Source organism: Canis lupus, chromosome 19 (genome assembly GCF_048164855.1).
Source record: "Canis lupus baileyi chromosome 19, mCanLup2.hap1, whole genome shotgun sequence".
Classification (NCBI taxonomy): domain Eukaryota; kingdom Metazoa; phylum Chordata; class Mammalia; order Carnivora; family Canidae; genus Canis; species Canis lupus.
Window position 1 is genome coordinate 24469876 of NC_132856.1, and position 16074 is coordinate 24485949.

At 37.6% G+C, this 16074-nt stretch overlaps 2 protein-coding genes across 4 annotated transcripts in view; both read left to right on the plus strand.

Annotated features, from left to right (window-relative positions):
• Nucleotides 1-16074, plus strand: part of TAFA4 (TAFA chemokine like family member 4) — a 173509-nt gene that overhangs the window by 110823 nt on the left and 46612 nt on the right. The window lies entirely within an intron of this gene.
• Nucleotides 2302-3426, plus strand: LOC140611196 (glyceraldehyde-3-phosphate dehydrogenase-like). The gene has a single exon (XM_072788061.1). It carries the CDS (start codon nucleotides 2302-2304, stop codon nucleotides 3301-3303), a length of 1002 nt encoding a protein of 333 aa, XP_072644162.1. The 3' UTR covers nucleotides 3304-3426.

Sequence of the window (16074 nt, forward strand, 5' to 3'; positions counted from 1 at the left end):
ACCTGTGTGCTGAAATCATTTTACAGTCTGCCAGATTTTGAGAATGTACCTAGAAGCTTTATTAACAACAAGCAGCTCCATTCCATTCCTCTTTAAGTAAAACAATAGTCTGTGCACAAATTGCTTTAAATCTGATTTGTACTCCCATGCCCTCTTTTGTTTAATTTAATGTTGTAGTCAAGGACTGTGTACCATAGTGAATAGCTTGGTGAAAAATATTTTATTTGCAGGTATTTCTGCTTGTAGTGTAGATTAGATGTGACCTGTTGGGGTGAATCACGGGGTTCTGGTTTGTAAGTGGCTCAAGGACGAGTACTGTGATGCCACTGGGCATCTACCTTCTTGCCCTTCTTTCTTCTTTACATGGCAGACGTTGGACATTCATCTGACTTTATTGCCTGAGAGGTTTATTGTACTTACCACAGCTTTCTCCACAGCCTGGTGAGATAATTATGATTGTTATCTTCTCCTTATCTTCCCCCTCTCTCCTTTTTATGAGATGAAAACCTCTGGTATAAATATGTGACAGCTAGGGCATGCGCTTTTTCTTCTTCTCAGCCTAATGGATGAACAGCTGGGAGTTAATGAGCTTTTAATAGTGAGTGTAGGGGGTTAGTTTGTTGCAATTTCAGTCTCTGCTGAATACTCTGAGGTCTCGTTGTTTTTCTATTTCCTCTTAACATTAGCTTTATTGATACCTGCAAACACCTGTTTAAAATTCACTCAGCATGGAGGGAACATATTTCTCTTTGGATCACCTTGGCCTCAACTGACTCTCCTTTAATTATGAGGCTCCTGTGGAACTTCATGTGATGTTTTTATCTTCATTTTTAAGGACCTCAAAAATGTTATAGATTAAATTTTTATCTAGCACAGAAATTTTTTAAAAAGCCTTTTGTGTGGATTTTTGTATGTTTTCCTTGACCCTTTTAAGTTTTCCTCTCTGACCTTAAAAACAAAACAATACAAAATCCTTCTTTCAGTAATACATTTTATAGCTATGTTCTTAGCATTTATTTCTCATTTATCTTTTCACCTTAAATAATTAAATCTTCTTCAGACCTATCTAATATAAACCCTGGGTCATAAAATGATTACCTATTGCTAAAAAAATCATGATTAGCAATAATATATAACTTTTATGCCGTTTATGCGACATTCTATAACGGTTACAAATCACTTTCATGCATCTGTATTTTCTCATTTAGTATTCACAATTACCTTCTGAGATGGGCTGGACACGTATTACTGTTTTACAAAGTAGAAAACCAAGGTACAGTACGTTATTAGTCAAGGTTAAATGGTTATAAAAGCTAATACATGTACATGGTAAAATTTGAAACACTTCAAAGGATATACAAAAACTTCTCTACCTAGTGTTGTAACACATTTTCTTGTGTTTCTTCTAGTACCTTTCCATGCATGTTCAAACTTGTGTGTACTTTAAAAAAGTTTTTTTTTTAAACACAGGAGGAGAATGCTTTCCATACTGTCTCGAAACTTGATTTATTTTATTTTATTTTATTTTATTTTATTTTATTTTATTTTTTGAAACTTTATTTATTTCATTGTGGATATTGAACACGTATGATAGAAGTTCCTGCAGATCTCCCTCCTACATTGTATGGACTTCACATAGTTTGTTTAACCAGTCCCCTATTGATGGACATTTAATTTGTTTATACTTTTTGGTACTGAAGAGCCTGATACAGGATTCTGTGTATGTATTACAAATATTTCTGTACCTGGACCAATACACGAATTCCTAGAATTAGAATTGCTGAGTTATTGGCTGTGTGCATTCAAAATTTTGATGCATATTTCTAAAAGTGCCCCGATACAATATTGACACAGCATAACAGTTTACACAAAAGATTGTGCCATACCTCACAACTGCTCGAATGTTTTAAATCACAAAACTTCTTTAATTGCCTAAGTGGGTTTCGTTTGCACTTCCTTAGTTACTAGTGAGGTTGACCATCTTTTCATATGGTTATAAGCAATTTGTATTTTATTTCCAGTTCTTGTCTATTTGTGATTTTTTGGATACTTAATAATCTTTTCTTACTGATTTTAAGTACTTTTTTTACATATTGAAGAACATAGATTCATCTGTCCTATTGCAAATATTTTTCCAAATTATCATTTGTGTTCTGACCTTTCTTTCATTAAAAAAACCCATTCTTATTACATGAGCAAATAAGATCATTATAAGAATGAACATGGGAGGCTCTCTGCTCCTCCCCGTCCGACAGACAGCCGCATCTTCTGGTGCAGGGCCAGCCGCATCCCCGAGACACCATGGTGAAGGTCGGAGTGAACGGATTTGGCTGCATTGGGAGCCTGGTCACCAGGGCCGCTTTTAACTCTGGCAAAGTGGATATTGTCGCCATCAATGACCCCTCCATTGATCTCAACTACATGGTGTACATGTTCCAGTATGATTCTACCCACAGCAAATTCCATGGCACAGTCAAGGCTGAGAACAGGAAACTTGTCATCAGTGGGAAGTCCATCTCCATCTTCCAGGAGCGAGATCCCACCAACATCAAATGGGGTGATACTGGTACTGAGTATGTTGTGGAGTCCACTGGGGTCTTCACCACCATGGAGAAGACTGGGGCTCACTTGAAGGGCGGGGCCCAGAGGGTCATCATCTCTGCTCCTTCTGCTGATGCCCCCATGTTTGTGATGGGTGTGAACCACGAGAAGTATGACAACTCCCTCAAGATTGTCAGCAATGCCTCCTGCACCACCAACTGCTTGGCTCCTCTAGCCAAAGTTATCCATGACCACTTCGGCATCGTGGAGGGCCTCATGACCACCATCCATGCCATCACTGCCACCCAGAAGACTGTGGATGGCCCCTCTGGGAAGCTGTGGCGTGACGGCCAAGGGGCTGCCCAGAACATCATCCCTGCTTCCACTGGCGCTGCCAAGGCTGTGGGCAAGGTCATCCCTGAGCTGAACGGGAAGCTCACTGGCATGGACTTCCGTGTCCCCACCCCCAATGTGTCAGTTGTGGATCTGACCTGCCGCCTGGAGAAAGCTGTCAAATATGATGACATCAAGAAGGTAGTGAAGCAGGCATCGGAGGGCCCCCTCAAGGGCATCCTGGGCTACACTGAGGACCAGGTTGTCTCCTGTGACTTTAAGAGTGACACCCACTCTTCCACCTTCGACGCCGGGGCTGGCATTGCCCTCAATGACCACTTTGTCAAGCTCATTTCCTGGTATGACAATGACTGCGGCTACAGCAACCGGGTGGTGGACCTCATGGTCCACATGGCCTCCAAGGAGTAAGAGCCTCCTGGACCACCAACCCCAGCAAGAACAAGAGGAAGAGAGAGGCCCTCAGCTGCTGGGGAGTCCCTGCCCCAACTTAATCCCCCAACACACTGAGAATCTCCTGACCCCCAATTTACATCCTAGACCCCGAGGAAGGGGAGGTAGGGAGCCCTACCTTGTCATGTACCATCAATAAAGTATACTGTACCCAGCCAAAAAAAAAAAAAAGAATGAACATGGGAAAATCTGAAAAGCAAAACAAGGAAAACGAAAGTCTCCATAGTCTTGTTATTTAGTGCAACCACTTTGGTTATATTTGGTATCTGTTCTTTTCACTTTTTTTCTCTGTGTGAGGGAGAGAGAGAATTGTTTTTCAAAGTTTATTTTATCTTGCAAATTGTGGAACTACCTAGGGTACCAGAAAACCAGGTGGGAAGTTCTGAAACAGATCCATCTACTTTTTGTTTCAGCGGCCCCTTTCCATTTTCTTTTAGAAGAAAAATCCTCAGTGCTAGTAAGGATTTTTTTTTTTTTTGTTTGTTTGTTTGTTTATTTAAGATCACTCCTGGGAGATGGTAGGTGGGCCTCTCCTGTTTGGACTTAAGGCACAGCACTGAAGCTCCTAAACTGGACAGAACTTTTTTGTTTATGTTTGTCTGATTCTGTCATTGCCTGCCTCTGTTTTGATTTGTTATTAGGGATATAATTACTGGATTTTGGGACCAGTTACTGTGTTACTCAGCCTGCATTTAAAAAAGTGTCAGGTTTGGGGGTCCCTGGGTGGCTTGGCGGTTTGGCACCTGCCTTCAGCCCAGAGCGTGATCCTGGAGTCCCGGGATCGAGTCCTGCGTTGGGTTCCCTGCATGGAGCCTGCTTCTCCCTCTGCCTGTGTCTCTGTCTCTCTCTGTGTCTCTCATGAATAAATAAAAAATCTTAAAAGATAAAAAAGTATCAGGTTTTTAAAGACATAACTTACATATACAAAATCATCCCTTTTGTAATCTTCATGCACTGTTGATGGGAATACACATTAGTACTGCCTTAATGGAGTATGGTGATTTAAAAAAAAATAAAAATGGAAATACTATGTAACCTAGTAATTTTTCTTTCAGGTATTTCCACAAAGAAAACCAGAATATTAATTCAAAAACATAAATGCACTTTTATCTTTATTGCAGCAATGTTAATAATAGCCAAGATATAGAAGCAACCTAAGTGTACATCAACAGATAAATAAAGAAGATGTGATATATATACATAATGGAATATTACTCAGCCATAAAGAATAATGAAATCTTGTCATTAATGGCAACAGGAATGGACTTAGAGGCTATTATGCTAAGTGAAATAAGCCACACAGATAAAGACAAATGCCTTATGATTTCACTTGTATGTGGAAGCTAAGAAAACATAAAAACCAGAAACAGACTCATGAATAGAGGGAAGAAACTGTTGACTGCCAGAGGGGGAGGGAGTGTGGGGATGGTGAAAATAGGCATAGGGAATTAAGAGGTTAGAACTTCAGTTATAAAATAAAAAACTCATGGGGATGAAATGCACAGCATAGGGAATATAATCAATAATATTGTGATTAACTTTGGTGACAGATTGTAACTACAGTTACTATAGTGATCATTTGGTAATGTATATAATTGTCAAATCACTATGTTGTACACCTGAAACTAATATAATGTATGTCAACTGTATTTCAATAAGAACAATTACCTCTTTTAAGTATATAAGTTTGATTAGTTTTGATAAATATACACAGTAAGTATAATGATCACAATCAAGATAAAATTTCCATCACCCCCGAAAGTTGCCTTGGGTATGTTTGCATTCCACCTCTCCCTCAGTACCCAGCTCTGGCAACCATTGATCTGATTTCTTTCCTTATAATTTCTCTGTTTTCTGGATTGACATATAAATGCAATGATGGAGTGTGTTGACTTCTTTCAGTTAGTTTAATGCATTCGAGAATCCCCCATATTGTTGTGTGTGTCAGTAATTTCTTCATTTTGACTGTGGAGTGAGTAGTATTCAGTTGTACGGATATACCACAATTTGCTTACCTATTCACCAAGTGATCGACACTGGGATGTTTCCAGTTTCTGACCATTAAGGAAAAAGCTGCTCTAACCACTCACATACAAGTCTTTATGGGGAAATAAGTTTTCATTTCCCTTGGGAATTGTATTGCTGTGTTATATGGTAGTTGCATGGTTAACTTTGTAATGAACTGAAGTTGACTTTCCTAAGTGGTTATAACCATTTTGTGTTTCCACTAACAATGTATGAGAATTCCAGTTTGTTTGCATTCTCATCAGCATTTGTTTTTTTTTTCAATTTTATGATTATAATTATTTTAATAGGCATGTAGTGGCATCTTATTACATTCCTCTACTACATGTTGATGTTCTTGAATGTTTTTGGAGATGCAGCTATATATCCATTAATTTGTTTTCTTACCGAGTTGTAAGAATTGTTTATATTCTGAATATAAGTTCTTTATCAGGTGAGTTTTACAAATTATTTTTCCTAGATTGTGTCTTAAAATTTCTTCTTTTTAAAAAACAGTATCTTGGGGATTCCTGGGTGGCTCAGCGGTTTAGCGCCTGCCTTTGGCCCAGGGTGCTGTCCTGGAGTCCCGGGATCAAGTCCCGCGTCGGGCTCCCGGCATGGAGCCTGCTTCTCCCTCTGCCTGTGTCTCTGCCTCTCTCTCTTTCTCTCAATGTCTATCATGAATAAATAAATAAAGTCTTTAAAAAAAGTACCTTTTGAGCAGAAGCTTTTAATTCTGATGAAGTCCAGTTTAATTTTGTTTTCTTGATTGCACTTTTAGTGTCTTATACATTATCTAAGTATCCATTGCTATAAATCAAAGGTGTCAAGATTCATCCTGACTCCTTCCTCATTTTATTGAGATATAATTGACATATAATAGTTTCTAGTGTACAACAGAATGATTCAATATTTATATACACTGCAATGATCACCACAATAAGTTTAGTTTTCCCCAAAACCATATAAAGCTACATAATGTGCAAAACAACATTGCTAATCATAGTCACCATGCTGTACATTACATCCTGATGACCCATTCATTTTATGACTGGAAGTTTGTACCTCTCGACCCTCCTCCTCCCTTTAAAAAAATTTTTTTTTTCCTCCTCCCTTTTTATCCACCACCAACCTCCTTCTCCTCTCACAAATCATCACTCTATTCTCTGTATCGATCATCTATGAGTTTTGTTGTTTCTTTGTTTTGCTCTTTAGATTCCACATATAAAATTATAGGTTATTTGTCTTTTTCTCTCTGACTTATTTCACTAATTATAATCCCCTTAAAAGTCCATCTGTGTTGTTACAAATGGCAAGGTTTTTTTCTTTTTTTTTTTTCTGGCTGAGTAATAATCTATTGTATATAAATTCTACAATTTCTTCATCTTTCAGTGGACACTTAGGTTTCTTCCTTATCTTGGCTGTTGTAAATAATACTGCAGTGAACATAGGTGCATATATCTGTTTAAGTAGGCATTTTTAATTTCTGTGGATAAATACTCAGAATTGCTAGATCATATGGCAGTTCTATTTTTACATTTTTGAGGTAACTTCACACTGTTTTGCATAAGGACCGCACCAGTTTGCATTCCTACCAACAATGCACAAGGGTTCCCTTGCCTTCACATTCTTGCCAACACTTGTTACTTCTTGTCTTCTTGAAAAAAGCCATTCCAAGAGGTATAAGGTATCTCATTATGATTTAGGTTTGCACTTCCCTGATCATTAATGATATTGAGTGTCATTCATGTGCCTTTTGGCTAGCCATATGTCTTCTTTGGAAAAAAATGTTTATTTGGAAGCTCTGCCTGCTTTTTATTCGGTTGTTTTTTGTCAGTGAATTGTATGTGTTCTTGATATATTTTAGATATCAACCTCTTACTGGATATATTATTTGTGACTATCTTCTACTTTTCCAAAATGCCTATTTCGTTGATAGTTTCCTTCACTGTACAAAAAGTTTGTAGTTTGATGCAGCCCTATTTCTTCTTGCTTGTGCCTTTGCCAGAGGAGAAATACTAAAAAAAAAAAAAAAAAAAAAAAGCCACTTAGGCTGATGTCAAGAAGAATACCTATGTATTCTTCTAGGAGTTCTATAGTTTTAGGTATTACATTAAAGTCTCTTACCGTTTTGAGTTTATTTTTGCATATGGTATAAGAAAATTGTTCGATTTCATTCTTCTGCATGTGGCTGTCCAGTTTTCCCAACACCATTTGTTGAAGAAATTGTTTTTTTCTTTTCCCATTGATTCCTCTTGCCTCCTTTGTTATAGATTGATCACATAAGTATATATATTTTTCTGGGTGCTCTATTCTGTTCCATAGATTTTTGTGTCTGTTTTTGTGCCAGTGTAATACTATTTTGATTACCGTAGTATAGTTTGAAATCAGGGAGCACAATACCTCCAGCTTTGTTATTTCTCAGGACTGGCCTGGCTGTTTAGCGTCTTTTGTGGTTCCACACAAATTTTAGGATTATTTGTTCCAGTTCTGTAAAAATGCTTTTGGTATTTTCATAAGGATTATATTGAATCTGTAAGTTGCTTTGGGTAATATGGACATTTAACAATATTATTTTTTCCAATCCCAGAGTAGAATATATTTTTCTATTTATTTGTGTTATCTTCAATTTCTTTCACCAAAGTGAAATAGTTTTTAGAGAACAGTCTTTCACCTCCTCAAATATATTTCTAGGTATTTTATTATTTTTGTTGCAATTGTAAATGAGGTTGTTTTCTTAATATCTCTGTTATTTTATTATTAGCATATAAAGACATCACAGATTTCCATGTGTGAATGTTGTATCCTGCAACTTGACTGAATTCATTTACTAGTTCTCATAGTGGTGTGTGTGTGTGTATGTGTAGTACTTATGTTTTTCAATATGTAGTATTATGCCATCTGCTAACAGTGACCACTTTGCTGATTCTTTAGTAATTTGGGTGCCTCTCTTATTTATGTGGTTAGCACTTCCAATGCTATATTGACTATAAGTGGTGAGAGTGGGCAACTTTTTGTTCCTGATCTTAGAAGAAAATCTTTCAGCTCTTCAACCTTGAGTGTGATGTTAGCTATGGGTTTGTCATAGGTGTCCTTTATTATGTTGAGGTATGTTCCCTGTAGACCAACTTTGTTTTTGTTATCAGGGCAATGTTGGCCTCATAAAATGAGCTTGGAATTACTCCTTCCTCTTCAATTTTGGGAAATAACTTGGAAAGGATAGGTGTTAAGTCTTCTTCAAATATTTTGTAGACCGCCTGTGAGGTCATTTGACCCTGGACTTTTCTTTATTGGGAGGTTTTTTGTTTTTATGGGTTTTTTTGTTTGTTTTTACTGATTTAATTTCATTTCTAGCAATCGGTTAAGATTTTCTTTTCTTTTGATTCAGTCTTGTAAGGTTATGTGTTTCAAGGAATCCATTTCTTCTAGGCTGTCTAATTTGTTGCCTAGTAATTGTTCCTGTATACACTAATTGTTCATAATATTCTCTTATGACCCTTTGTACTGATCACACTGATTATAATTTCTCCTTTTTTGTTTATTTGGGTTCCTCTTCTCTTTTTCTTGATGAGGTGGGCCAATGGTTTGTCATTTTTGTTTACCTTTTCAGAGTACTGCATGTTTTTTTGTGTGTGTGAGTTTTGTTCATTTCCTGCAGTTGATTTCTAGTTTAATCCTTTTGTAGGCAGAAAAAAATGCTTTGGAAATTTCAGTCTTCTTGAATTTATTGAGACTTGTTTTATGGCTGAACATGTGATCAATCCTGGAGAATGATCCATGTGCACTTAAAAGTAATGTGTATTCTGCTCTTTTGGGATGGAATATTCTGTATGTACTTATTAAGTTCAGCTAGTCTGATGTGTTATTTAAAGGTAGTGTTTCCATATTGATTTTCTGTCTGAATGATCTATTCATTGATGTAAGTGGTATATTAATATCTCATACTATATTGTATTATTGTGTTTCTCTATTTTTGTTAAAATATGGTTTAATAGTTAGGTGCTTCTATGTTGGGTATATAAATAGTGGGAAACGTTATATCCTCTTGTTAAGTTGAACCTCTATCATTTTTGTAATACCCTTCTTTGTCTTTTGTTACAGCGTGCTGTAACAGCATTCATTTTATCTGATACAAATATTATTCCCCAGTTTTCTTTTTTCTTCCCCAGTTTTCTTTTCATTTCTATTTGCATGATACATCTTTTTCCCATCCTTCAATTTCAATCTGTGAGCATCTTTAGGTTTGAAGTGAGTCTCTTGTAGGCAGCATATAGAAGAAGCTTTTTGTTTTGTTTTGTTAATCCATTCAACCACCTTGTGTCTTTTGATTGGAGCATTTAGTACATTTACATTTAAAGTAATAATTAATAGGTATGTACTTTCTGCTATTTTGTTTTTGTTATTTTTATAGTTCTCTGTTCCTTTCTTCATTATTTTGTTTAGATTCTTCACTCCTTTACTTTTGTGCCTTTACTGAAAGTTCTTTCTTTGTGGTTACTCTTCAGCTCACATAAAATATCTTATGTATATAAAGTCTCTTTTAAATTGATAATAACTTAAATTTGAACACAGTCCATAACTTTATTTTTTGATGACACATTTTGCTACTTTTTATTTTATGTATTCTGTACTGATTAGTTATTTTAAATGAATTTTACTACTTTTTTTCCGAGGATATGCCTTGTTCTTTGGTTTACAGCATACTCCTCTGTCTCCTCATTTTGCCTGTCTCTCTATGTTCACCTATGTGTATTAAACTAAACAAGTACCTCCCTCAGCCTTGCAGAAGTCTATTTCTGTAGGAGGTATTCCATATGGCCCAAAAGTGCAGTCTCCCATCTCCATCAGAGCCAGGCAGTCCGTGGCATTTTCCTGTGGGCTGTGTTGTGATTGGACCTTGGCTTCTGTGTGGGGAAGGCAGGATGCTGGGTACTAGATTGCAAACAGATTGCTGCTTGGCCACTGAGCAGGGGAGTTGGGTTGGAGTGGCTTTCCTGTCCTGGTTGTGGCTCAATCTCTGTGTGGAGGTGGGCAGCACTGGGGCATTCCTGTAGCCTGGTTATGGCTCCTCTGCTGCTTGGGGAGGTCATTACTTGGGGCACTTGTTCTGCTGGTTGCTGCTTGGTTTCTGGTGGGGTTGGTGGGACTTCAGGCACTTCTTTGGCCTTGATGGAGATTGGCTGCTGCACAGGGAGGGTAGATTTCAAGGTGCTCAGCATTCCTGGTTTGGAGTTGATCTCTCTGTGGTATGGGCTATGCTCAGGGCACTTGCTGGGGCCTAGTTGTTGGTTAAATGCAGTGCTGGGATGGCAGGGCTCAGGGCCCTGTTGTGGCTCAGTGTCAGAGCTGGATGAGTAGGGCTCAAGGCATTTCCCGGTCCATTTATGTCCCTATTCATTGCCTGGTGAGGGTGAGACTGGGGCACTTGCCTGACCTGGTTTGGCTTGATTACTGCTGAGTGGGGTGGGGCTCAGGGTGCTTGCTCTTCCCAGTTCTGTGCTATAGGCAGAGTCAAGGTGTTTGCCTGACACAACTGTGGCTATTGCAAGGGTAGGGCAGTCCTGGGATGCTCACCCAGCCCTTTTGCAGCTCTGATGCTGCATGTGGTCGGCAGTGTGTGGTAAGGAGAGGACTCCTATGGTGCTAACAGTTTAGAGGAAGGGCCCCAAAATGGCACCCATCAGATCTGTAACCAGTAAGTTAGGATGATTTTGCAAAAATGGTGTCTATCTGCACTTCCCTGCTAGATGATGTTTCTGTAGGTTCTTGCCTCTCTAATAGCTGCTTTAATATTAGTACGTTATTCTCCATTGCCTGTGGTCTAGGTACTCTCAATCTGTTACTTTTGCCCTGGATATTAGGGTGAATGGGTTTGTGCATGAGCCCTTTGAGGCTGAGATCCCCATTACCCGTAGTTCTCTGATCTTCCCCATCTTACTCCACATTGATCTTCAAAGCCAAACATTTTGAGGGCTTATCTTTCTGGTGCTGGCCCACAGGGTGTATCTGGTGTAAATAAGCTGTAAATACGTTGTGTCCCTGATAGGAGATGAATTCAGTATCTTCCTAGCCAACATCTTGAGTTTTTCTTTTATTTTTCCTTTTAAGTCCCATCATTTTGCTTTATGTGTCTTTATTTATGTAGTGTAATGATTTTATCTTTCTGTTAAACTGAACTTTCTATTCTAATAAAATGTTCATCTCTACCCATGTTAATGCATTTGTTTTGAAATATATTCTATCTACTAATATAGCTATTTTAGCCTTCATGCTTACTTTGCATAGTATATCTTTCTTCCATTCATTTATTTTCCCCCTTTCAGTTTTAAAAAGTATATAGCCTCTAGCTAGGATATATTTGGGCTAAGTTTTTATTTTGTCCATTTTGACAATCTCTGCCTTTCAACCAAATTCTACCATCTATTACTAATAGACTGTATTATTACTATTATTAATAAATACTATTTATTTACTATAATTATTTATATGCTTGGATTTGAGGCTACTTACCTCCCTCCCTCCTTATTTATTTATATATATATATATATATATATATATATATATATATATATATATATACTGCTTCTCTTTTTTCCTTCCTCCTCCTGTGCCTTCCATTTTGAATAATTTTTGGAATTCTACTTTAATTTTCCTTGTATTTTGCCTTCATTTTTGAACATAAATTTCTGAGTTAGCAGGTGTTTTTCATTCAATACTTTAAAAGTATGGCTTCGTTGTTTTCTAGGTCATTTTTTTTCTTGATTTATTGTTTGTGTCTCATAATTTGTTATTTAATACAAGACAGTGTATATAGAGCAGTAAACAGATAAATATTATTTATGATAAAAAATAGGCTCATCTCTTTCTCCATGAGGCCATGAGTTGAGTCAATCTAGTGTGTAGTTAAGCTGGATTTCTTTTTTTTTTTTTTTTTTTTTTTAGATTATATTTATTTATTTGAGAGAGAGAGACAAAAAGCAGCAGAAAGAGGGATAAGCAGGCTCTGTCCCAGAACCCTGGGATGGTGACCTGAGTAGAAGGCAGATACTTAACTGACAGAGCCACCCAGGCACCCCTGGATTTGTTTTGATGTTGTTCTTGCTCTCATTACCCTCAGTGGCCCAGAGCCTTCCCATCCTGTCAACAATGGACTTTTGCTAACTTGTGGTTAGTGTTGGACCTGTGTGAAGGTGGTCTTCCTGCTTTGTCTTCTCCCCAGTGGTAGACTGATAGTGCTCTTTATTCAGTGCAAGTCTTGTGATGGGAACAGGGATGTTGATGACTCTTCCTCCAGCATCAGTCTTAGGGAGGCCCTGTATGCTTAAGCTTCAAGAGCAGGACTTTTTCTATGTTTTTTCTTGTGCTCCTCCCTCCATACTGGAGTAGGATTCACCATAGTGGCTGAATTTTCCCTTGTATCTATAGAGGGAAGTTGTGTTGGGAGAGGGCAAGTTTGCTACCTATCTCCTCTCTCCCCACCATCAGTGGGTGCAGACCTCTGATTTTTATCATCATAAGATCCCAGGATTGAGTAAGTTTTCATGTTTTTCCTCCAGTGGCCAATGGTTTTTGTCTTGTGGCAGTGTGGGCAACGTCACTCAGGTTTTTTACTTCCTTGATTGTGACATCATCCTTTGGGGCTATATATAACTTTTTCACAGTATGTGAGAAGTTTCTAGGACAGTGAGTCATGTGTTAGTCTCCTGTGACAGCTGGTCACAAATCTCATATCTGTACTGCCTAGAGCCTCTTTCTGTTTTATCTTCTCCCCAGTATTGCTCTAGAGCACCCAATGGAAGACCTTGTATAAGATTGAGAGCAGCTTCTCTTTGGACTTGGGGCTCCCAGCTCACATTTGTCCTTTAAGAAATGATTAAAATTTCCATTGTTTTCTGAAAACAGGCCACGTTTTTCTTCCTTTTTCTGACAAAAGTCAAACAGTTCACATCCTCAAAGAGACATGCCATCCTTTGGAATTCAGTTCACCTGAATTCAGTTCACTTGAATTCTTTGAGACTCAGATGAGCTCAAAAAAAGTTTTTATTGCTTTTGCCACGGAATTTTTTTCTCACATAGTCAAATATATAATTTTTCTCCCTATGCCTCTGAGTTTTATGGTTTTATTAGAAAGGACTTCCTTATTACAAAATGAAAAAAGTTTTCTCTTAGTGCATTTACATGTTTCTCTATGTTTATTTTTTTGTATTTATATTTAAATACACCTGGGGTATATATTGGTTTTTAGCATTATATATTAATTCATATATTTTTTTCCAAGTAGTTTTTGAGTTGACCAAATCCCATTTGCTGATTAATTAATCTTTTCCCTGCTGCTCCTCAGGTACGACTATCAATAGGTAGTAGGCAGGATTCAGGTTGCATGCTTAAGCTTTACTTGCATTCTATTTAATCAGACTGTCTTGGTTTAGTTTCTGATGTTAATGCTTGAGAGTGCAGAACATGGAGAGAGTTATCCTCTCACAAGCAGTGCCTCTGTGGTCATGGTTTTATCTTTTCTTCCTTCTAGTTCAAGAGCCATTTCAAATGAGATAATGTATAATAAATAGCAAATGCATTATCTTCAGAAATATGTGTTAATCACCATCTGTCAAATCCTTGTGGCAGAATGAAGGAATTCTGTAGAATTAACACTACGCTATAAATTTTTGGCATAATATATTATTCCCAGTGTTATGTTACTGATTGAGCTTAGTAGGTATTTCTAGGGGTAAACTCCTCCTTCTAGAGGCTTCCTTTCCAAGTATTGCTACCTGTCCTAGGACTGGAATGTGGTGAGAGGATCCCATGTTTATTGCTAGACTTCGCAGTGCCTACCCATAGACCTAATGTGACCATTCTGATTCATCTCCTAGATGAAAAATCAGAGTCCATCTCTGTTGGGATTCTCCCTCCACATACTTTGTTTCTATATGAAAACTGTTTTTTTTTTTTTTTTTTTTTTTTTTTTGGCAAACCTGTTGACCACCTTGTTCTGTCCCTAGGCTGTTGTTTACTCCTTGATCTAGTTCCTTTGCTTGCTGTGTGTTCTTTCATCACTGTTCTTAGTTTCCTTGTTCTTCTTAACTCTGCTTAAGCTGCTCTATTCTTGGTGTTCTCTCAACCCAAAATTACATTAAAAATTTAACGAAATCTTCCACCATTTTAATTTACCTATTGCGAAATAATAAAGAACATATTTGGTCATTGTGCCTGTTTTCCTGACACAGAGCTTTAAAAACCTTGAAATTTCCTAGGCAATAGGATTGTTTTTGTTATGCGAATGAGGTCACTCCAGGTAGATCCCTAGAAAGTTTCAGAATGGGGGATGGCCACAGAAAGACCTACATGTGATTGGAGGGTGGGAACTTGCAGCCTTCTGATCTCTGGGTGGAAGAGGAGAGTTGGAGACTGATTTCAGTCACATGGCCCGTGATTTAATCAATCATGACTATGTAATGATATTTCTGTAAAATCTTTGGGCACAAGTTTGGTTCAGCTTAACATTGGTGAACACCACAATGATGTGCTGGGAGGATGCCATGCACTTAAGGGGAGAGGTCATGGGAGCTCAGTGTCCAGGACCCTTCCAGACCTTACCCTATATGGGTAAGGCAAGCATAGTGCTTCCTTGAGTTCTGTGAGTTGTCCTAGTGAATGATCAAAGCTGATGGGATTGTGGGAACTTCTGAATTTGTAGCCAAGTTGATCAGAAGTACAGATGACTTGGCATCTGAAGTGGGAGCAGTCATGAGTCCTGGGGATTGAATGAACCCTTAATCTGTTGAACTGCACTAACTCCACGTAGTGTGAGAATTACATGATAGTATCGCAGTACACCTTATTGGGGTAGAAACGGAAAACCTGATCTTACAGGAGAATCCTTCCCTGTAATAGGGGATAATATGTGCTCTTGTAGGAATGACTGAGCTGAAGTTAACTGTGGCTTTTGTTTTAGTAGATGATCTCTTTAGATGACTGAGAGCGGTACGTACCTGGTTAACTGAAAAAGCCATTAGAGAAGGACTTTTTTTTTTAAAGATAAAATATGCCTTTAATATTTTTTATTTGAACTTAGTGTCTTTAAATGTGCACTCATTTGTCAATCATTCAATGTTAGTATAAAGGTTATTTCTTTGAGCGTAGATTTAATGTTCTGAATTCCATATGGTTTTGTTTCCATAAAGCTTGCCCATTCTGTCCCTCTTGAATTTCAGATCCTTTAGAAAAGTAGAGTGTAGAGCTGAGACACTTGTGAAGCTTTTAAGTTAACATCCATAATTCTTCCACATTAGTAAAATTTTACTCGAATTTCATCTCTTAATGAGATGAAAATTGGGGCGGGGGGCTTTCAATGAACTTAAACTTCAAAGTTTCCTTTTGTTAGGTGGTAATCCAGAAATATTTGCTCCTAGTACCAGAGTGAAATATGGATTGTATAAAAGTTATTTTTTATTTGGTGAGAAAAGGTGAGCTAGATCTGGAGAGCAAGCATATGTGTATTTCCATCATAGCATATCCTATATGTTTAGGTAAGAAAAACAGAGTATGGAGGATACTTTGGAAATTATCTTCAGTGTGAGTGTACCTCTTCAAAAGTCTTTGTGTATTTCTAGAAGTTCACATACCCTACTTTGAAAACTGCAGTTTCAGAACATTGTTTAAGAGAGCTTCTGCTTTATTTACTTCCAGTTTCATAGGTGGTTTTATTTTCTTTAATTATAAAAT